The following is a 16,470-nucleotide window of genomic DNA, read 5'->3' on the forward strand; positions in this document are numbered from 1 at the left end:
CAATATGATAGAATTAGTATTAATGTTGATCATTCCTTACAGTGGTGAATAGGAATAAAAATTTTAAATTCCCGTGGTTCTGAAATATAAGTATAGATAATTAAATAACAAAATACTATTTTGAAGCTTCATTGCCTGTTACCATTCATTGCCTAATTTAAATATAGTCTTATTTCAGGAATAAAACAATGCAATAAACTATATACTATACATGTCTTACCTCAGTGCATTTTTGTAATCTGTTATTAATTTATCTTTGTCCTCCTTTGTGTCAACCCAAAACATACTAGGGCACACAAAATCCGAGCTTACACGGCACTCTGGGCAGGATCTGTAGGACAGAGCATATCAATTACAACACAATGAAATGGCATGTGCTTTTTTTGATCCATTGGACAATTGCAGATTGTGTACAACAGCCAACAGTTGGTTGATACAAGTGGTATTGATGCCAGAACAAATCTGTTCAAATTCAATTACTGATAATGGTCAATGTCATTCTTAAGTACAGACACACTCACAGTGTGCCACCTGACAGAAATTATTAATCACTGGTAAAAATCATGTGATAAATGTAGACTTTAAGAATTACAGACAATTAATGTTGAAATTAGCATGAATGAAGAATACAGGCCCCTAGGAAATCAACTCAAGTGTTACTACCTACAAATATGATATTCTTGAATTAATGAAGTACTATTATATGTAAAACATGGAAGCCCACGGGTTTTTCTCTACAGGGGGGACAAAAACCCATATACAAGCTCAGTCACGGACACACACACTGTGTTGATGCATGCATGCACATAATACTTCATGTAAAACTCAACTATAATTTTAGCAGATTGCATAACTAGATATAAATGTATGAATTATAAGATTACATATCTGGGTAGTATTGACAGGAAACAATTATTTTATTACAAAACTAAATAATATGGCAAATGCACACATTAAACAAAAACTGTGAGGCCTATTTACTACTACCAACAATGGTTTCGAAGGCATTTTCAGAAGCCGTAGATTATTAGAAAACATATTTGCGGTGCCAGGGACTGATTTCATAAGTAATTATTTTACTAACACTGAGCATAGCAGAGTTTTGATTTGTTGCTTGCACAGATTTGCTTCAAAAATGCAATACAAAAATTAAGGAATGCAAGAGATATGTAAGGAGTAATACATTAAAAGAAAAAGAGTGTACAGTAACATAAACAACCCGCATTGCCAACACTGCATGCAAAATTGGCCATTTATTGAAATGTTAACTTTAAAAATAAACTTCTGTCAGGGCAACAGAATATAAAAATTATTCCATTTTGAAAATCCTGTGGCCATCCATGGTGTAAAGTACTATCATTAAAGCTCATCACTAACAAAAATACTAAATTTACATCAACTTCTAAACAAAATTAATGTTATGTACAATAATACCTTATAATTTTGCTGTCGAACTGCCTAGCTTGTCTCCATTTCCTTATGCATGTTAAGCAGAAACAATGATTACAGTTAGGCAGTATGCCAAATCTCTGCTCACGAGGGGACTTTTCCATGACCATTTCAAAACAGATTCCACATGTCTTGTCCTTTGAGCGAGCAATTGCAAAGGATAACTCCATATCTCTTTCATGCTGTCGTACACATTCCTGTGAAGAAGAATAAAGTAAGAATATTTATTCAACATATTGATGTACTGGAGATATGCATGAAGTATAAACCAATTCAGTCATTTCTAGATTATTTATGCGAGTCTCATTCTAATATTTTATAACATACTCAGTTAATGGAAAACGTAATATTTAAAATTTCTACATATTATTCACTTGTGATGTAAATTTAGATAAAGACCCTTAAAAAATAATTTTTCCTCACAGTTTTGTGTAAGTTAGGTTTTGTACTTTACCACTTCCACCAACTACCTACCTAAGTGTGTGGGACAATAATGGTCTTGAAATATTGTTCAATAGATCTAGGTTGAAGATAACCATTGGTTACAGTACAGACACATCATTTATACTTACAGCTGCATGCTGTTTCCTCTGTTCTTCATCAGTAGGATGCAAACACAGGCGGTGACACATGTCACACATATCACCATGCAAATACACACATTGGATACCAAACTGACACTGTCCAGCTTCCGCATATGGACAAAGAGACTTCTCTGCACTTGGATCTTGGTGTCTTCTCCCATGTGGATTAACAGCTTCAGCATATGACTTTTGACCTGAAAACACAGTTTATATTTTTCACTACATTTAGAATTAAGAAATTTGGTTAAGTTGTTGTAAAAATATCATTAATAATTAAATAGAAGTCCTAATGGCTGAAACAATATATTGTTTACACTACACTTATCAAGCAAGCTTACAAATATTTCAAGATAAAGCTTCCACTTAATTATAATTTTTACATATAATCCCTTAAGCAGCAAGCCTCCCTTTAAACAGTTCCAAACATTGGGTTTGGAATTTTAATTTGATGGTTTGTCAGGATTGATCTCGAGCACCCAATATCTTCAGTTTTGAAAAAGGCATACCGATACTTGATCACATGTATTTTGCTTGCAATGTGGTGAGTAAATCTACAAATTGGAACTAAAAATAAAATAATTAAAAGAAAAATATATTCAAATGATATTGTTATGTCACTTTATAATAAATAAACAAGTTCAACCATATATTATGAGAGAAATAAATATCCCCCCAACAGGATTTTCTTTCTTTAAATTGTACAACACATGTTTGCGATTACGAATGATTAGTAGTGATAAAGAATTACATTGTGATAAATTGGTAATGAAATCAAAATAGAGGAAAATCTTTTTTGTCCAATATCCATGAAAAAACAAACATTTGAGGGTCAGTATATATGAACTTCACTCGCACACCAATTTTTTTTCTTTTTGAATTCTTATTGTCTTCTTTCTATTCTTCACTTTGAACCAATACTACGGGGTGTCCAAAAAGTCACACAACCGAGATTTTTTTAAACTTTTAAATTAGGCACAAGCAGGAGATGTACTGTGTGTCCTGTGTGTGCCTAATTCAAAAGAATTAACATCTCTACACTGAGAGGAATGAGGCAATGTCAAAGTCTACAGTGTTTCAAACAGAACAGATCCCGTTGCGGTAGCACTAGCAGAGACAATTCCACACTGTAAAACAGCGACAGCGAAAAATCAGGCGAGACCCGGCTGGCTCAGTAGCTCAGTGGCAGAGCAATGACACGGTATGCCAGGGACCCAGTTCAAGTCCTGGATGAACCTGCATTGTCTATGTGGATATTTTTAAAACATTAAACAAGCAAGTCATGCTCTAAATGAATGTTCAGGATGCAGAAAAAGTTTCCGAGACGTAAAAACATTATTGTACAAAGTAAAAACATGTACAAACATGGATAAAAGGCAGCTATGGAGTTGCACACATTTTCAATGCGTATCGATGGTATGCATGGATATTTATTGAATTGATAAAATAAAGTTTCATGCATTTTATGCATTACAGACTATTTTATGGGTTTAATTATGGTATATTCATAAAAAAGTATGTCTTTCGAAAATAGGAGATGTACTGGCAACACTGGTCATAAAAAAATTCTTGAAGCTTTCCTGGTGGCAAATGATGAAAAGGTTTTCTCGGGATATCAACCAGGTGATCTCTGGATAGGCTTCTGAACTTTCGAGAGCTAATATGTTTCTCCTCTTCAGGGATTGATATCAGTTCAATCCCTGAAGATGAGAGTGACGTTAGTTCTCAAAAGCTCGGAAGCCTATCCGGAAATCACCTGGTTGATATCCTGAGAAAAGCCCTTCAACACTCGTCTGTCAGAGGGCACCACCAGGTGTACCCAACATCCAACTACATTAATTAATCAATGCCTGGATGAAATAAAAGATTTGAAATTTATCATACAAAAACCTAACCTACATGATGAATTTTGAAACAGGTTTCAAGACTTCAGAGAGTGCAAAGGGCAATTTTCTTGTTCAAGCTCTGCTCCCTTTTCTTTTAATGCTGCATGCGCAAGTCTCGAACCTTCAAATGGAACAATGCAAAGTGTATTGAAAGAGAAATATCACGAGGTGGGTGGTCCTAGATTTTTCTCATATCTCCCAGAGCAGTATCCTCCAATAAGCAATTTTGCTGCAGAATTTTTAGTGATTTTGGCAGCACTTGCATTGCTGAACAGTTGTTATCCATTATGCAGATTAATAAAACAGCCTAAAGATAAAGAATGACTGACAAATATTTGTTGTCTGCATTAAGAGTTTTCTCACAAAACTTATTGCGGACACTCAGAAGCTAGTTTGAAAAAAGGGTCATATCTTTGGGAAAGAAAACTATATAATTGATTAAGAAGTTTTCTTGGGATATCAGCCAGATGATTTCCAGATAGGCTTCCAAGAGCTAACATCACTCTCTTCTTCAGGGATTGAAGTGCAGAGATATGTCAGGGTAAAGTTATATGTATTTAGTGTGGGAGGGGTCCGGTGTAGGTGGCAGGCCAACCAGGTGATGTCTCTACGATATCCATGCTCCCAGTTGACTATCGCTAACAAGGCTGGGTCCAGTTCTAGTTCTGTGTCCCTGTCAAGGTTTTCCTTTTCCCCATAGATGGCTATTGCTTCTTTGATGATTCAGTCCCAGTAATTGGATGACTTGATGATCTTGGTGGTTGTGAAGTCAATTCTATGGCCCTTCTGGATGGACGTTGTTCAATTGTCCTTCCCATTTGTCCAATGTAGGCTTTACCGTAGGAACAGATGATATGGTAAACCCCGGGTGTCTTCGTCTTTAGGATTTCGAAGTCGGCTTCAGACTTTTGGTGGCAGTTTGTGGACCATCTTAATGTTGTGCTGTGAAAGAATGCAGCTTATGACTGCGGAGAGGTTTCCGATGTATGGGATGATGGCTATCTTCTTGTCGTCTTGGTTCTCAGAGGGGGCCCAGGTTTGTTTTTTGGTTGTTCTTGTTGTGAGTTACTTGCTCTAGTGTCTTCTTGACATGCCTTCACTGTATCCATTCCATCTGAAAGCTGTGTGCAGGTGTCTTATTTCACTTTGAAGTTGCTCTGTGTTGCTGATGGAGATGGCCCGGTGAAACAATGTTGAGAGTACGGTTGATCGCTGTGCTGGATGGTGAAAACTCTTGGCATTAAGGTATAGGTATGTTTGAGTAGGTTTCCTATATATGCTGTGTCCTAAGGTCCCGTCCAGTTTGCGTGTGGTGAGAATGTCCAGGAAGCAATAGCCCATACACGGGGAAAAGGAAAACCATAATTACCCATAGATGGTATCCTGCCTAAATGTTTGCACAATTGTGACCAATTTACATTTTAAACAAACATGTAAAATAGTATCATTGACTACAAACAAATATTTCAGTTTAATTTTATTTCAATATAGCATGTGAGGATTGTAACTGAAATATTTTTCACTAAAATTACACACACACATGTAATTGTGTAATCAATCAGTTATATGTGAAGGGGGGATGGGGAGAATTCCCTCTTCTGTTTTGGCATCTCCTGCAGTAGCACTTGGAGAACTCTATATTTAATATATACAATATACTGATGCAGCAACAATGATCATTGGAATTTCCCCCATCAGGAGCAAACCTTTTAGTTTTGCATTTCAAGGGGTTAAGGTTCAAGAAGCGTGGCCTGGAGAGCTTTGACATAAACATTATGCAGCCCTATTCACAAATTGAGTTTAACATGGCTGATGTAGAGCATGATTTTCTTGTTCAATGTTTTAAAAATATCCAAATAGACAAAGTTAATACCCAGTGTAAATTTCATGTCTCTATCGAGTTTTGTACAAAAGTTAAGCACGTTCAAAGTCTCATCAGTTCCATGACTTTTTGGTAGAGGTGTCACCTGAAGGGGGTTCACGGAGCACACGAAACCCCCACTGAAAACTGAAAAAAATTCATTTTGTTTTCTTTTCTGCAGAATAACACACTACATTTCAAGTACTTATTTTACAAAGCAGCTACTTTCGTTCATAAAGTCTTCACAATGCTTAAAATTTCCCCTGACTGTTGACAAGGAAAGCTCACCAGGTTAGGCAGCGAGCCCGGGGCACCTCTGGCACAGTGAACTCCATCTGCTGTATTCTTCCAGTGTTCTATCTAGCTCGACGGAAGAAGCCGAAAAAAGCAAGGGGAGAAAACTGGGAGTCGGAGCACGTGCCCTTCTGAAAGAACACTCAACAGATGGCAGCAACTGTTCAGAGAATGCCGATAGCGACCAAGGTAAGAGGTATTTTATTTTTAGTTTAGTTTAGCTTCTGTATTGGGGAAAAGTAAGCAGTCGTCAAGATATTATAATGCAAGCACCGTTTGCATGTATTGTTATAGTAATTCCTAAGATCTTCGATGTTTTAGCCTAATAGCCTTACTTTAATTTCCAATACATTTCGCCAAAAATTAAGGGTGTAAACTTCCTCAACAACAGTACAAATAGTTGTCGTACACCCAAAGCCTTGCATGGCGAAGGTTTTATGATTTAAAACACTATATCACCAAAATTGTTGCTTAATCCTTCAGATAACATAGACAAGTCAAAAAGAAAGAAGATGAAGACACTGCTAGTAGAAACTAATATTTATCTTGGCACACATGTAAGCGAGTATGGATATTGAAAAAATTATAATTGTTATAAACTCCTACAGGTAAATTTTACGTTTCGCGAATTGCTTGATTGATTGATTTGCTTTATTGTATTTTGCTTTTTGTGCCACTTTTGGCTAATTTGCAAAGATGGGATGAGTGATGATATGAAGAAATTGATGAATGGACACTCACAAACATCCATGCCCAGGCCAGGATTCGAGCCCGGAACCTCTGGCATTGTAGCGCGATGTGCTAACCACTCCACCACAAGGGCCAGCTGGCAAATTGCAATTCGCATCATGAAGTTTGAGCATTGCCAGAGATTTACTTACCAAGCTGCTGTGAAATTACAAATGGCTATTGAAATTTTAAAAAGATCAAACATATTCGTTGATATCATGGTTAGTGGAAATGGCGGAGGTTAATTCTTAGGAACAGGAAAAATAATTTCCAATAATTTAAATGGAAAAAAATGTATTGTGTACCTAAAAAATGTTTCCTTGATTTTGAGGGCATTCACGGGAAAGGAGGGGAGGGGGGGGGGGGTTAAGTGGAAACTATAATAATTCACAGTAAATGAAAATTGGCCTGTGTTCTGTAATTTTCCGATTTTCGGTGGGTGTTCTGGAGAACTGGCTAGCACAGTACAAGGTCCCAGGTTCGTATTCTTCCTATAACATGAATTATTATAATTATTCATATTCCTTGTTTTACTTTAGTTTATTATTTTTTCCTTGTACTCTAAAACATAACGAAATATATTCTGACTTCACTAGAACAATTCTGTACCATTCAAATTTGTATAACTAAAATATAAATTATATTTATAATAAAGGAAAAAAGGTTTATTTAAAAAGCAAAGGCATCCTTAAACATTCGCAGAAAAGATGCCCAAGGTTTATTTTATTTACGTATTATATATATAATAACCCATGGTGTGACAGCCCTCGAAGTGACTTGGCCTATCTACCCACTGCCAGTCTCCCTCCCACAATCCTACCTAGAGGTGTGGAGTTCTTCAACCGGTAATGGGGTGATGTGTGGTCAGCATGTGTTCTTTCTGAATTAGTGGTGGTTGTATCAATGATTCACATTTTGGGAGGTCCTGGCTCGACATTCTGAGGTTACCCGTGACCTCCTTCAGTCACTCCCGATGGATGGTGGGGTGATACATTTGATGAATGCTGCTTACCACTTTCTAGGGCTTTCCTGCGTTCTGTCACAATGTCCAGATGAATGACATTAATCAAATCGATCAGCACAGGTTTTTGTAGCCTTGTTTAAAATTTAGTAAACAGTGATATCTTAATGTTTATTAAATTTGCTTACTATTTTTGTCCTCAGAAACTCTAGACAAATACCGAGATAATCTTGTTACTTGGCTAGTGTAGGGCACTCTAAAAACGGAAGTCATAGCTTCGATTCTTGGTTCAAATTTCGCCATTTTGTATGCTCAATTAATCAGTTGTTTACATTTACAGTTTTCTTCTCTGTGATTGTGATCAACAAATTGGTTCTCAATGTGTTTGTATCCCATCCCCAAGGTTTTGGGAAAGCGTAAAATTTTCTGTGAATTTAGGCTGGGTGTGAACATGGGGGGGGGGGGCAGTAAGATTTTCTATGAATTTAGGCTGGGTGTCAACAGCCAACGATTTACTCCACGCGACGCCACTGCTTTTTGGATACCCTGTATTACTATTTCCTGACATAACAATCACAAATATTTAAAAAGTGTAGCATGCACTACGTAATCTACCAGAGTTTCATTTTAAAAAAAATCTTAGATTCACTTTTGAGATAGTCAGAATAACTGCAAAATTCCCTTCTACTACACAGTTTTGGCACAAAATTAATGACAACTGCACATTTTACGTACTCTGTGGGTGGCTAAACTCAATTCAAGTATCAATTGGTATCAGTGATTAAAACTGAATTATGATTGAAGTGACTAGGCCCTCTGAGCTAATTATGCCAGCCCCAATACTTCAATGCTCACCTATGACCCATTTCCTTCCCTACTGAATCACTTTCCCTCTAGAAGTTTGAACGAAGCTTTACACTTCAACCTCATGAAGTAGTAGTAGTTTACATGCTTTACAAAAGCTCTTCTAAATTATTTTAAGAGAATTCAATTTCATATTTGGCAAAACTGACCAAGGTCACATACAGTAGATCCTCAACTTTATATTTTCCTGCATTATACATTCCATCCTCATGGTCTCAATGGAACTAAATTTAAGAACATTTTCCCCATTTTTACATTTTTCCACTTTTTTAGTTTTTCTGCATTGGTCCCAGAGAAAAAAATATGGACTATTTATGGAAGTAACAAATTTATTGTTATTTTACCATTACACTAATGCTGATCTACCAGCAGTGCTGTAGTATTGAGTTCTTGTTGATTGATTGATTGATTTGCATTATTTTACTTAGTTTTTTGTGCCACTTTTGGCTAATTTACAAAGATGAAGATGAGTGATGATATGATGAAATTGATGAATGGACACACTCAAGCATCCGTGCACAGTTCAGGATTCGAATCCGGAACCCCTGGCATCATAGTGCGATGTGCTAACCACTCTGCCATGGGGCCAGCGTTGAGTTCTTGTTTTGATTAGCCCTCTGTGCACAGAAGGACAGAAGGATAATTGGGACTGGTTCTACAGTTTAAAGTGTAATCCGAACCACCATGTGCCTCCACCAAGTATCAAACCTAACTTCTTGATTAGAAGGCAATGACATTAACCACTTTGCCATCGGGAGGGTCGGAAGGCTTGCTAAGGTTCAGTAGTGTTGAATGTGCACCCCTGGTGGTGATTCACACTTGGTGGCTTTAGGACAGGAGAAATAGTTGCTGAACATACAAGTTTCCCTTGTGTTGTCAAATTTAGAAGGGGGCATGTGTGGAGCATGGTGCAGAATATCTACTGCAAAATTCCCATGATTAAATAAAATAAGATTTTGATTTTATAATTTAGAAATAAAGACTTGTCCTGGACATATTTAAAATCAATCGCTATTTGCAATGATTCAAATACTGTAGAATGGTGCTGGCATAGCATAAAGAGAGAACAGTAAAATTAGCAACCCAGTGTCAACAGGATAGACAAAGCCATCATTGGCCTCATAGCATCAGGGTAAACACTGGAGGTGAAAGAAGGAGGGGATTTTTTAGTTTGTACATTTTCTGAGGGTACTTATATCTTGGCATACCATTGTGTGCAAGTAGAAAAAATTGCATATACATTTATATGAACTCAAAAAGATTACAAAATATCAAAAACAAGATCTACACAAAAACAAACCAAATCTTTGCTTGTTTACAATAAAAATCACAGATGATTTTTAGTGTAAACTTGGCACATATTCTTACTAACCACAATACACAGGAGACTGAATGCTAAAATCCTTGTAGGAAAAGCAATGCTCAAATGTCAACTCCATGTTAACATATTGAGGTCTTACAAAATGATTGACTTCCCTGAAGAACTGTGTCAGGGTACCGACACGAACATCTCCTGTGGATGCATATGGGCTAACAACACCTGGACTCCTTACACCTTCACCTCCTACAGCACCTTCTAAACCATCAATTTCTATATTACATGCACCTAAGATCAATATGATAAATTAATACAACACAGCATAGCTAAAACAAGTTGAAGCCACATTTATGCAAGCAGAAGCATAATTGGGGTTAAGTATTTGATAAACACTCAATGGGGATCAAAGAAAATCTGTTATTAAATGAATTCCTAGTTGTCTGTAGTAGACTGATCTGATTCAAGTATATGAAGAAAAAGAACTTTATGCAAAATAGCATGTATTCTGTTGAGATTTAATGCCGTTACTTGCCTGAATGTTAGTGACAATGGCCCTATACTATCATTCATTGTAAAATGGACATATCCATTGTCTAATGCTTTAATTTTTACTTATTCTAACACTATGTTTCAAGAAAGTGCATATTCTCACATTTTCAAAGGAACAAATTTATTTATTTGTTTATTTATTTTTATTTTTTTTGCAGGTGGTGCGGACTGAACGTATAGCAGACACGTGATTTGTAGGTTCATCTCCACCACCGGAAAAAAAGGAAGAGATGCTCTCTTAAAACTTGGTATTAGTATGACTAAAAAGCAACAGCACTGGACAATGAATAATGTCAAATGAACATTGCATGCTATTTAACAGGGTATTGAAAATACAACATATGTAACATGTACAGATGCTTACCTTACATGGATGGGATGTACATTACACTGCATAATTGCACATGTGCTTTCCTATGAAAAAGGCAACTTAAGACTTTAGCATGCAATCTTAATTGGATATAACCTATTTTCAATTTTGTCCCATTCTATAACTATGTTTTGTGCAAGCATCTCATCTTCTACTTTACTGTACTCCCACAAACGAAGAGTTTGCCAAACATGTGATAAGAGGTTATTTCTTGAAACAAAGTTTTAGCATAGTAGAGACTATACACTTAATATTACATGCTAATAAATTTGTATTTGTATTTTTGTTATTTTGTGTCTCAAAGTTAGCCACTTTTGGCTATCAGGACAACCAGCTGAAACTGATGAAGACACACTCACAAATAATACCCATGTAGCGGTAGGTATTTGAACAGCATGAACTTTGGTGGGAAGATAAAAAGTTGACCATGCCATCATAAAAAGTCAGCCACTACGATGGCACATGCTAAGCCCCAGAGTCACTAACATTTTGACAAGAACTCCAGACAATGTATAATGGTGCAATAACTCTCCACCTTCTCCCAGTAATGTACATGCATATGCCAGTGTGTGTCTATGTATGAGGCCAGAGTGTAAGACAGGCTTCTTGCTCTTGTGGGCTCAAAATGAGCCAAATATTTCGATGCACATGTATGATGTGGGACCCAGAAATAATCAGAATTTATACTTGACCTGCATGTATTTTTCTATTTACACATCACTAAATACTGTGAGCATTGTGTTCAAACCCTAGAGAAAGCAGCACTTAGAGACTATCAGTTTGGTAACAGTGTGCTTGTTCTCCGATTGTAAGGCAGAGGGCTTAGGGTCAAGGTAGTTATGAATAGAATAGAATAAAATAGAATAGAATCGTCTTTATTGAATACAACTGGTGCAATGCCTCTCAGCCACACCTCTTCTCTCCACGTCTCACATGAGAAGTCTACCTGCCGGAAGTTCAGGGTCACTTGGTGAATGAAATTTCTGCAAAAGCAAGGAAGAGGAAAATGGGAAGGAGAAGTCACAAAGCCATCACAACACCCTTCTGCCAGATTTTATGATATTGGCACAATTGGCGAAAAGTATAAAGCAGGAAACAAAATATTGAAACAAAAATATGTACTGAATAATTCTAACAATCAAATTATGTTATGTTTACACCCTAGACATGCTTCTATGGAAAATGGGAAAAGCTGTTTTCTTTCTTTTTTCTTTCAGGGGTTGGAGTTATGTAATGGAGAGTGCTGAAGCAAGAAGGTGTCATGTAATGTAAAGGAGCATGGAGAAGCAAGAAGCTGTCATGTAATATGGCTGATTATTTGAATAAAATAATTGTGTTCCTTGTTATAGATATAATTGATTGAGTTCGTTTTTTTTAAGTCCACTTTATGCACAGTAAGGCTAATTGGGACTGGACCTAGAGTTTAAACTGGGATCCGAACCACTATGTGCCTCCACCAGATATTGAACAAGGGAACCCTTGATTACAAGGTGATGACGCTACCTACCACTGTGCCATTGGGGAGGCTGTTACAGATACAACTAATTCAAATTCCTCTTTATTAAGTACTTATGGGTCAGGTACAGTCTCAGGTTATTACACCCACAAAACATGCATGCGAATAAAAAGGATATGCTTAATAACATTAAGGAAAACAATGTACATTGGCTGACAAATGCTAAGAAACAGTCGACAAATATCTTATACATACTTTTTTAAACCACAGCGTGCCACAATTTTCATTCCTCATGATGATTGTTTGATTTCAACTCCATCAAACAAAATGCTATGTTCCTCTTGTCATCGATACGAAGTTTGACCTCACAATAAATGGGCTGTTATCATGTACTACAGAACTGGTGTTCTGATTACTTTAGCTGTCAAATGACATCATCTTTCTGCACACAATGGGTGGCCAGTTGTTGTAGACTGTTACAAAAGTGGATGTAACCATGAGTGTTTCAAAAAGTTTGATGTCTCAATTGAAAACCAGCTGAGAACACATGTGTACACAGAGGAGGAACAAAAGTGTACACCATCTGAAATTGTCTTGGCAAGAAGAAGAAACAGAATAGCTTCTCTTTGCCAATTAGCTTTGGGATGTTCTCAAGCCTGCAACTGGTACAGGTTACATGCAAGAAAATTCTCCACATAACAAACAGACTGCAGTATAGGCCCCATTGTGGTCAGCACAGAAGAGCCACATTAATGTGGGAACACACACAATGATTGAGAATAATGGTCAAAATCAATGTTCTCAGACAATTCTTGCTTCACTCTTCATGGTTATTTTAGGCATCAGTTGCTGTTCAGAGAAAATGGTGCAAATTGTATCAAGAAAAGAACTGCAAAACATGATAATTATGGCTCTCTGGCTGTTGATATGGACAGGCAATGTTTGATGACAGAACCCTGCTTCAGTTTTCAAAGGAGGAACGTCAACAGTAATACATACAAGGTGTATGCCTGTCTAATAGTGCTGTGGGTCCACACTACATCTTCATGCCCCATGCACATATGGCAGCTCAGGTGCCATGGATTGTCTTGAAAAGCAGGCTGCACAGAAGGCATCTCCTCAGATAATACAGAAAATGGCAAGTCTTTGAAAGATGAATTAGAGAGGATTCCTTTCCTGAACCCCTGAGTAAACTTATTCCAACACTTCATCAATGCCCCTGGTGACACAAATGTCATTCAGCTGTTTGTTACCGGAGTAACAGAATGACCTAGTTTCAGTTTGTCAAAATGAAAATATTTGCTTCTCTATCCAATCTATAGTCATCTTATATCAAAATAATAATGGAACTCCAGATTATTGGTGATCATTACTAGAGTTCAATGATGTGATATGTAGTTGCTCCTTTAGCATTTGTCAACCAGTGCCAACACAATTACATATTATCACGACTGAGTCGATACCACCACTGTCAGTCTTGGTACTACTGATATCAGTATCAGAAAATATCAGTTCCAACTCAATCACATATAACTACTCCCATAACTTCATGGGGTTGGAGTATCTTGCAGGATGCATAAAATGTAGCATGCTACTTTTGCAGAGTCTAAACATTTTGGAAATTATGCAAAAAGCACAATTTCATTAATTTTGCTCAAATATCTGCACAACTTCATGATCAAATGGCAAGTATTTTAATATTGGTATAGTGAAATGGTATTGTTGCTGTGTAATATTTACATATTAGCATTTATAAACACTCCAAATAAATTTAAATTCTTACAATGTTCAAATATTAGTATTATTTGGAAGTGATACAATTATCAGTATTGTTCTAGGTGGTATCGGCTCTGCCCTACATATTATAATTGTAAATTAGTCAAGGATAGGTGAAACATGTAAAGCAAAAATAAGAAAGCCAAAACAGCAACTAAAAAATAGTATTAATGTACAAATTTAGATGGAAGAGAATATGTAAGGCATACTTGCACCCACACATGTCATGCACAGAGTTCCCTCAGGTAAAATTGAGTCCTTTGCGAAGTAGTGTGAAAAATATGACATAATATACATAAAAAAGGGGTCCTTTTTCCCTGTGTTGAACGCTTTTCAAACACTGATTTATTTTGTCACATTTTATAAAGGCCAATAGGTTCTTCAGAGAAGAAAATTACTTCATAATTAATAGGTGTTTAAGAAACGTATGAGACGTGAAAAAGGGTCCTCCTTCAGGTAAGTTCAAAAAGTATGTTTCAAGGTGGTAAGATTGAAGGTACGTTGTTGGAAGTGATAACTAATTTCACGAGTAGCTGCGGTAGTTCATAGTAGCCGTGGTAGTTCATAGTAGCCATGATAGTCTAGTCAGTAGGGAATCTAACTGGTCACAGGGTTTCATACATTCTTGATCTTGTCTAAAATGGTGATCAGCACCACAATCTGCAGCTACATTTAACCTCTCTTCCCAGTAACCATAGGTGAGCCCACAGTCCCTTATGCAGAGACATGAGATTACCCACATTGGATACATGTGCAGCTGAACCCCACTGAACCACCACCAGCTCTGTATTTTCTATATGTAGTTTTCTTATTTTACATTGCTTTTCTGCCTCTTTAGTCAAATTGAGCTATATGAACGAATGATGATTTAATGGAATCAAAGAGGGGCCAATCACAAAGAAACACCCAGGTCAGGACTTGAACCTAAAACCTTTGGTGACAAGATGGCCATGGCTCACGATTAATAACTTTCAGCCTGCAACATGCTTCTAAAGAAAAATGAACCCAATATTTCATAAGTAATATGAAAGTAACACCACACATACCAGATGCAACATTTGAGGTATCTCGTGTTGATGGAACAAACTCAGGAGCATTAACCCAATTCTCTGACACATTTAATAACTCATCGCCTTCGAGACTTTCTTGATTTCTGGCTGTGGGAAGGACCTTGTGACTGTAACAAAAAGCACAAAATATTTTCATACAACTTATGCTAAACTATCTGAAGTTTAACATAATATTTCACTATTATGAAATCCTGTTCTCTCTCCAATTTGGTTCATACTGTTGAATAAAAAATAATTCGTAAATGTACATTACACACTATGTTAAAATTAAGGATGAACCGATTTGAAAATTGTAACAATAAGATAATGATAAGAACCCATTTATCACTTAGATGTGCAGGTTCTTTCTATTTTAACCTAAACAGTGGAAAAGTTTTCAGTGTGTAATTTGAAGTGAAGTCTACTCTTAAATCAAATATAATATCTCAGAAAATATGATTCACACCACATTTTGTCCTGCATGGACCATGCTCTAGGGCTGTGTTAATAAAAGTACAAAAAACTATTGTTTGAAGAACAACACTGACACATGTCACTAAACATTGGTGGTTGCATATTTCATTATCTTGCAGACTACAGAACTGTCATTAACACATTGAGAATTTCTCAATTAAAGTACACACTTCGTGCATTGTTGCTACTCTAGCTACTTTTCTTCGAATAGATACGGCTATATCATGCTAATGAAAGGTTTCTAATTGTTAGTAGAAGAAATTAACCAGCACTTTTTAAATTTCTCTTGATGGCAAATTTAGTCAACCAGAACTTCCTTTACTGGTCTCGCAACATGATGCTCATCACTGATTACACAGGGAAGGAAGTACAACAATTTATGCCCTTGGTTGCTGCTCAAGTAATGCTTGGTGCAAACAGCATTCTCATATTTTGTTCATTGAAGGACTCTAAAAGTATCACAGATACAAGTCATCAACAATAATAGTTCATTCATTCATTCAAACATAGCACATAAAATTTCTTACAAGATTCTATTTAAGTTATTGCTGACTGTCAATGAGACCACAGTCAATGCATAAAGAAAATCTTAAAAGAAATTCCAAGCCACAAAAAATAAAAAAAGACTGACACTATTGAGTTGGGGATTGAACTTAGATCTTTGGGGCATGTGATGGAACATTTAGGTTTCAAAATGTATTGGCCAAGATTAGTGCATGGATTATTAGAGGATGATCATCATTTACAATTCTCCGAGATAATGCTACACCAAGTATTAGAAGGGGATGGCATATTTTAAAAGTTGTTTGGTTTGATGAAGCAAACTTTCAATTATCAGGCACCACTGATTCTA

The 16,470-nt window shown here is 36.5% G+C and overlaps 1 protein-coding gene across 1 annotated transcript in view; it reads right to left on the reverse strand.

The window, feature by feature from the left end:
- The window catches only part of LOC145984175 (putative E3 ubiquitin-protein ligase makorin-1), a 56,784-nt gene that overhangs the window by 11,096 nt on the left and 29,218 nt on the right, over positions 1–16,470 (reverse strand). Inside the window, exons 4-7 of the mRNA XM_083117666.1 lie at positions 15,141–15,271; positions 2,022–2,227; positions 1,435–1,646; positions 221–331 (exon numbers count right to left, since the gene is read on the reverse strand). Coding sequence (XP_082973792.1) covers positions 221–331; positions 1,435–1,646; positions 2,022–2,227; positions 15,141–15,271 — 660 coding nt within the window. The remainder of the gene's footprint in view (positions 1–220; positions 332–1,434; positions 1,647–2,021; positions 2,228–15,140; positions 15,272–16,470) is intronic.

The sequence above is a fragment of the Lepisma saccharinum genome, chromosome 2 (genome assembly GCF_977018435.1).
Source record: "Lepisma saccharinum chromosome 2, izLepSacc3.1, whole genome shotgun sequence".
NCBI lineage: Eukaryota > Metazoa > Arthropoda > Insecta > Zygentoma > Lepismatidae > Lepisma > Lepisma saccharinum.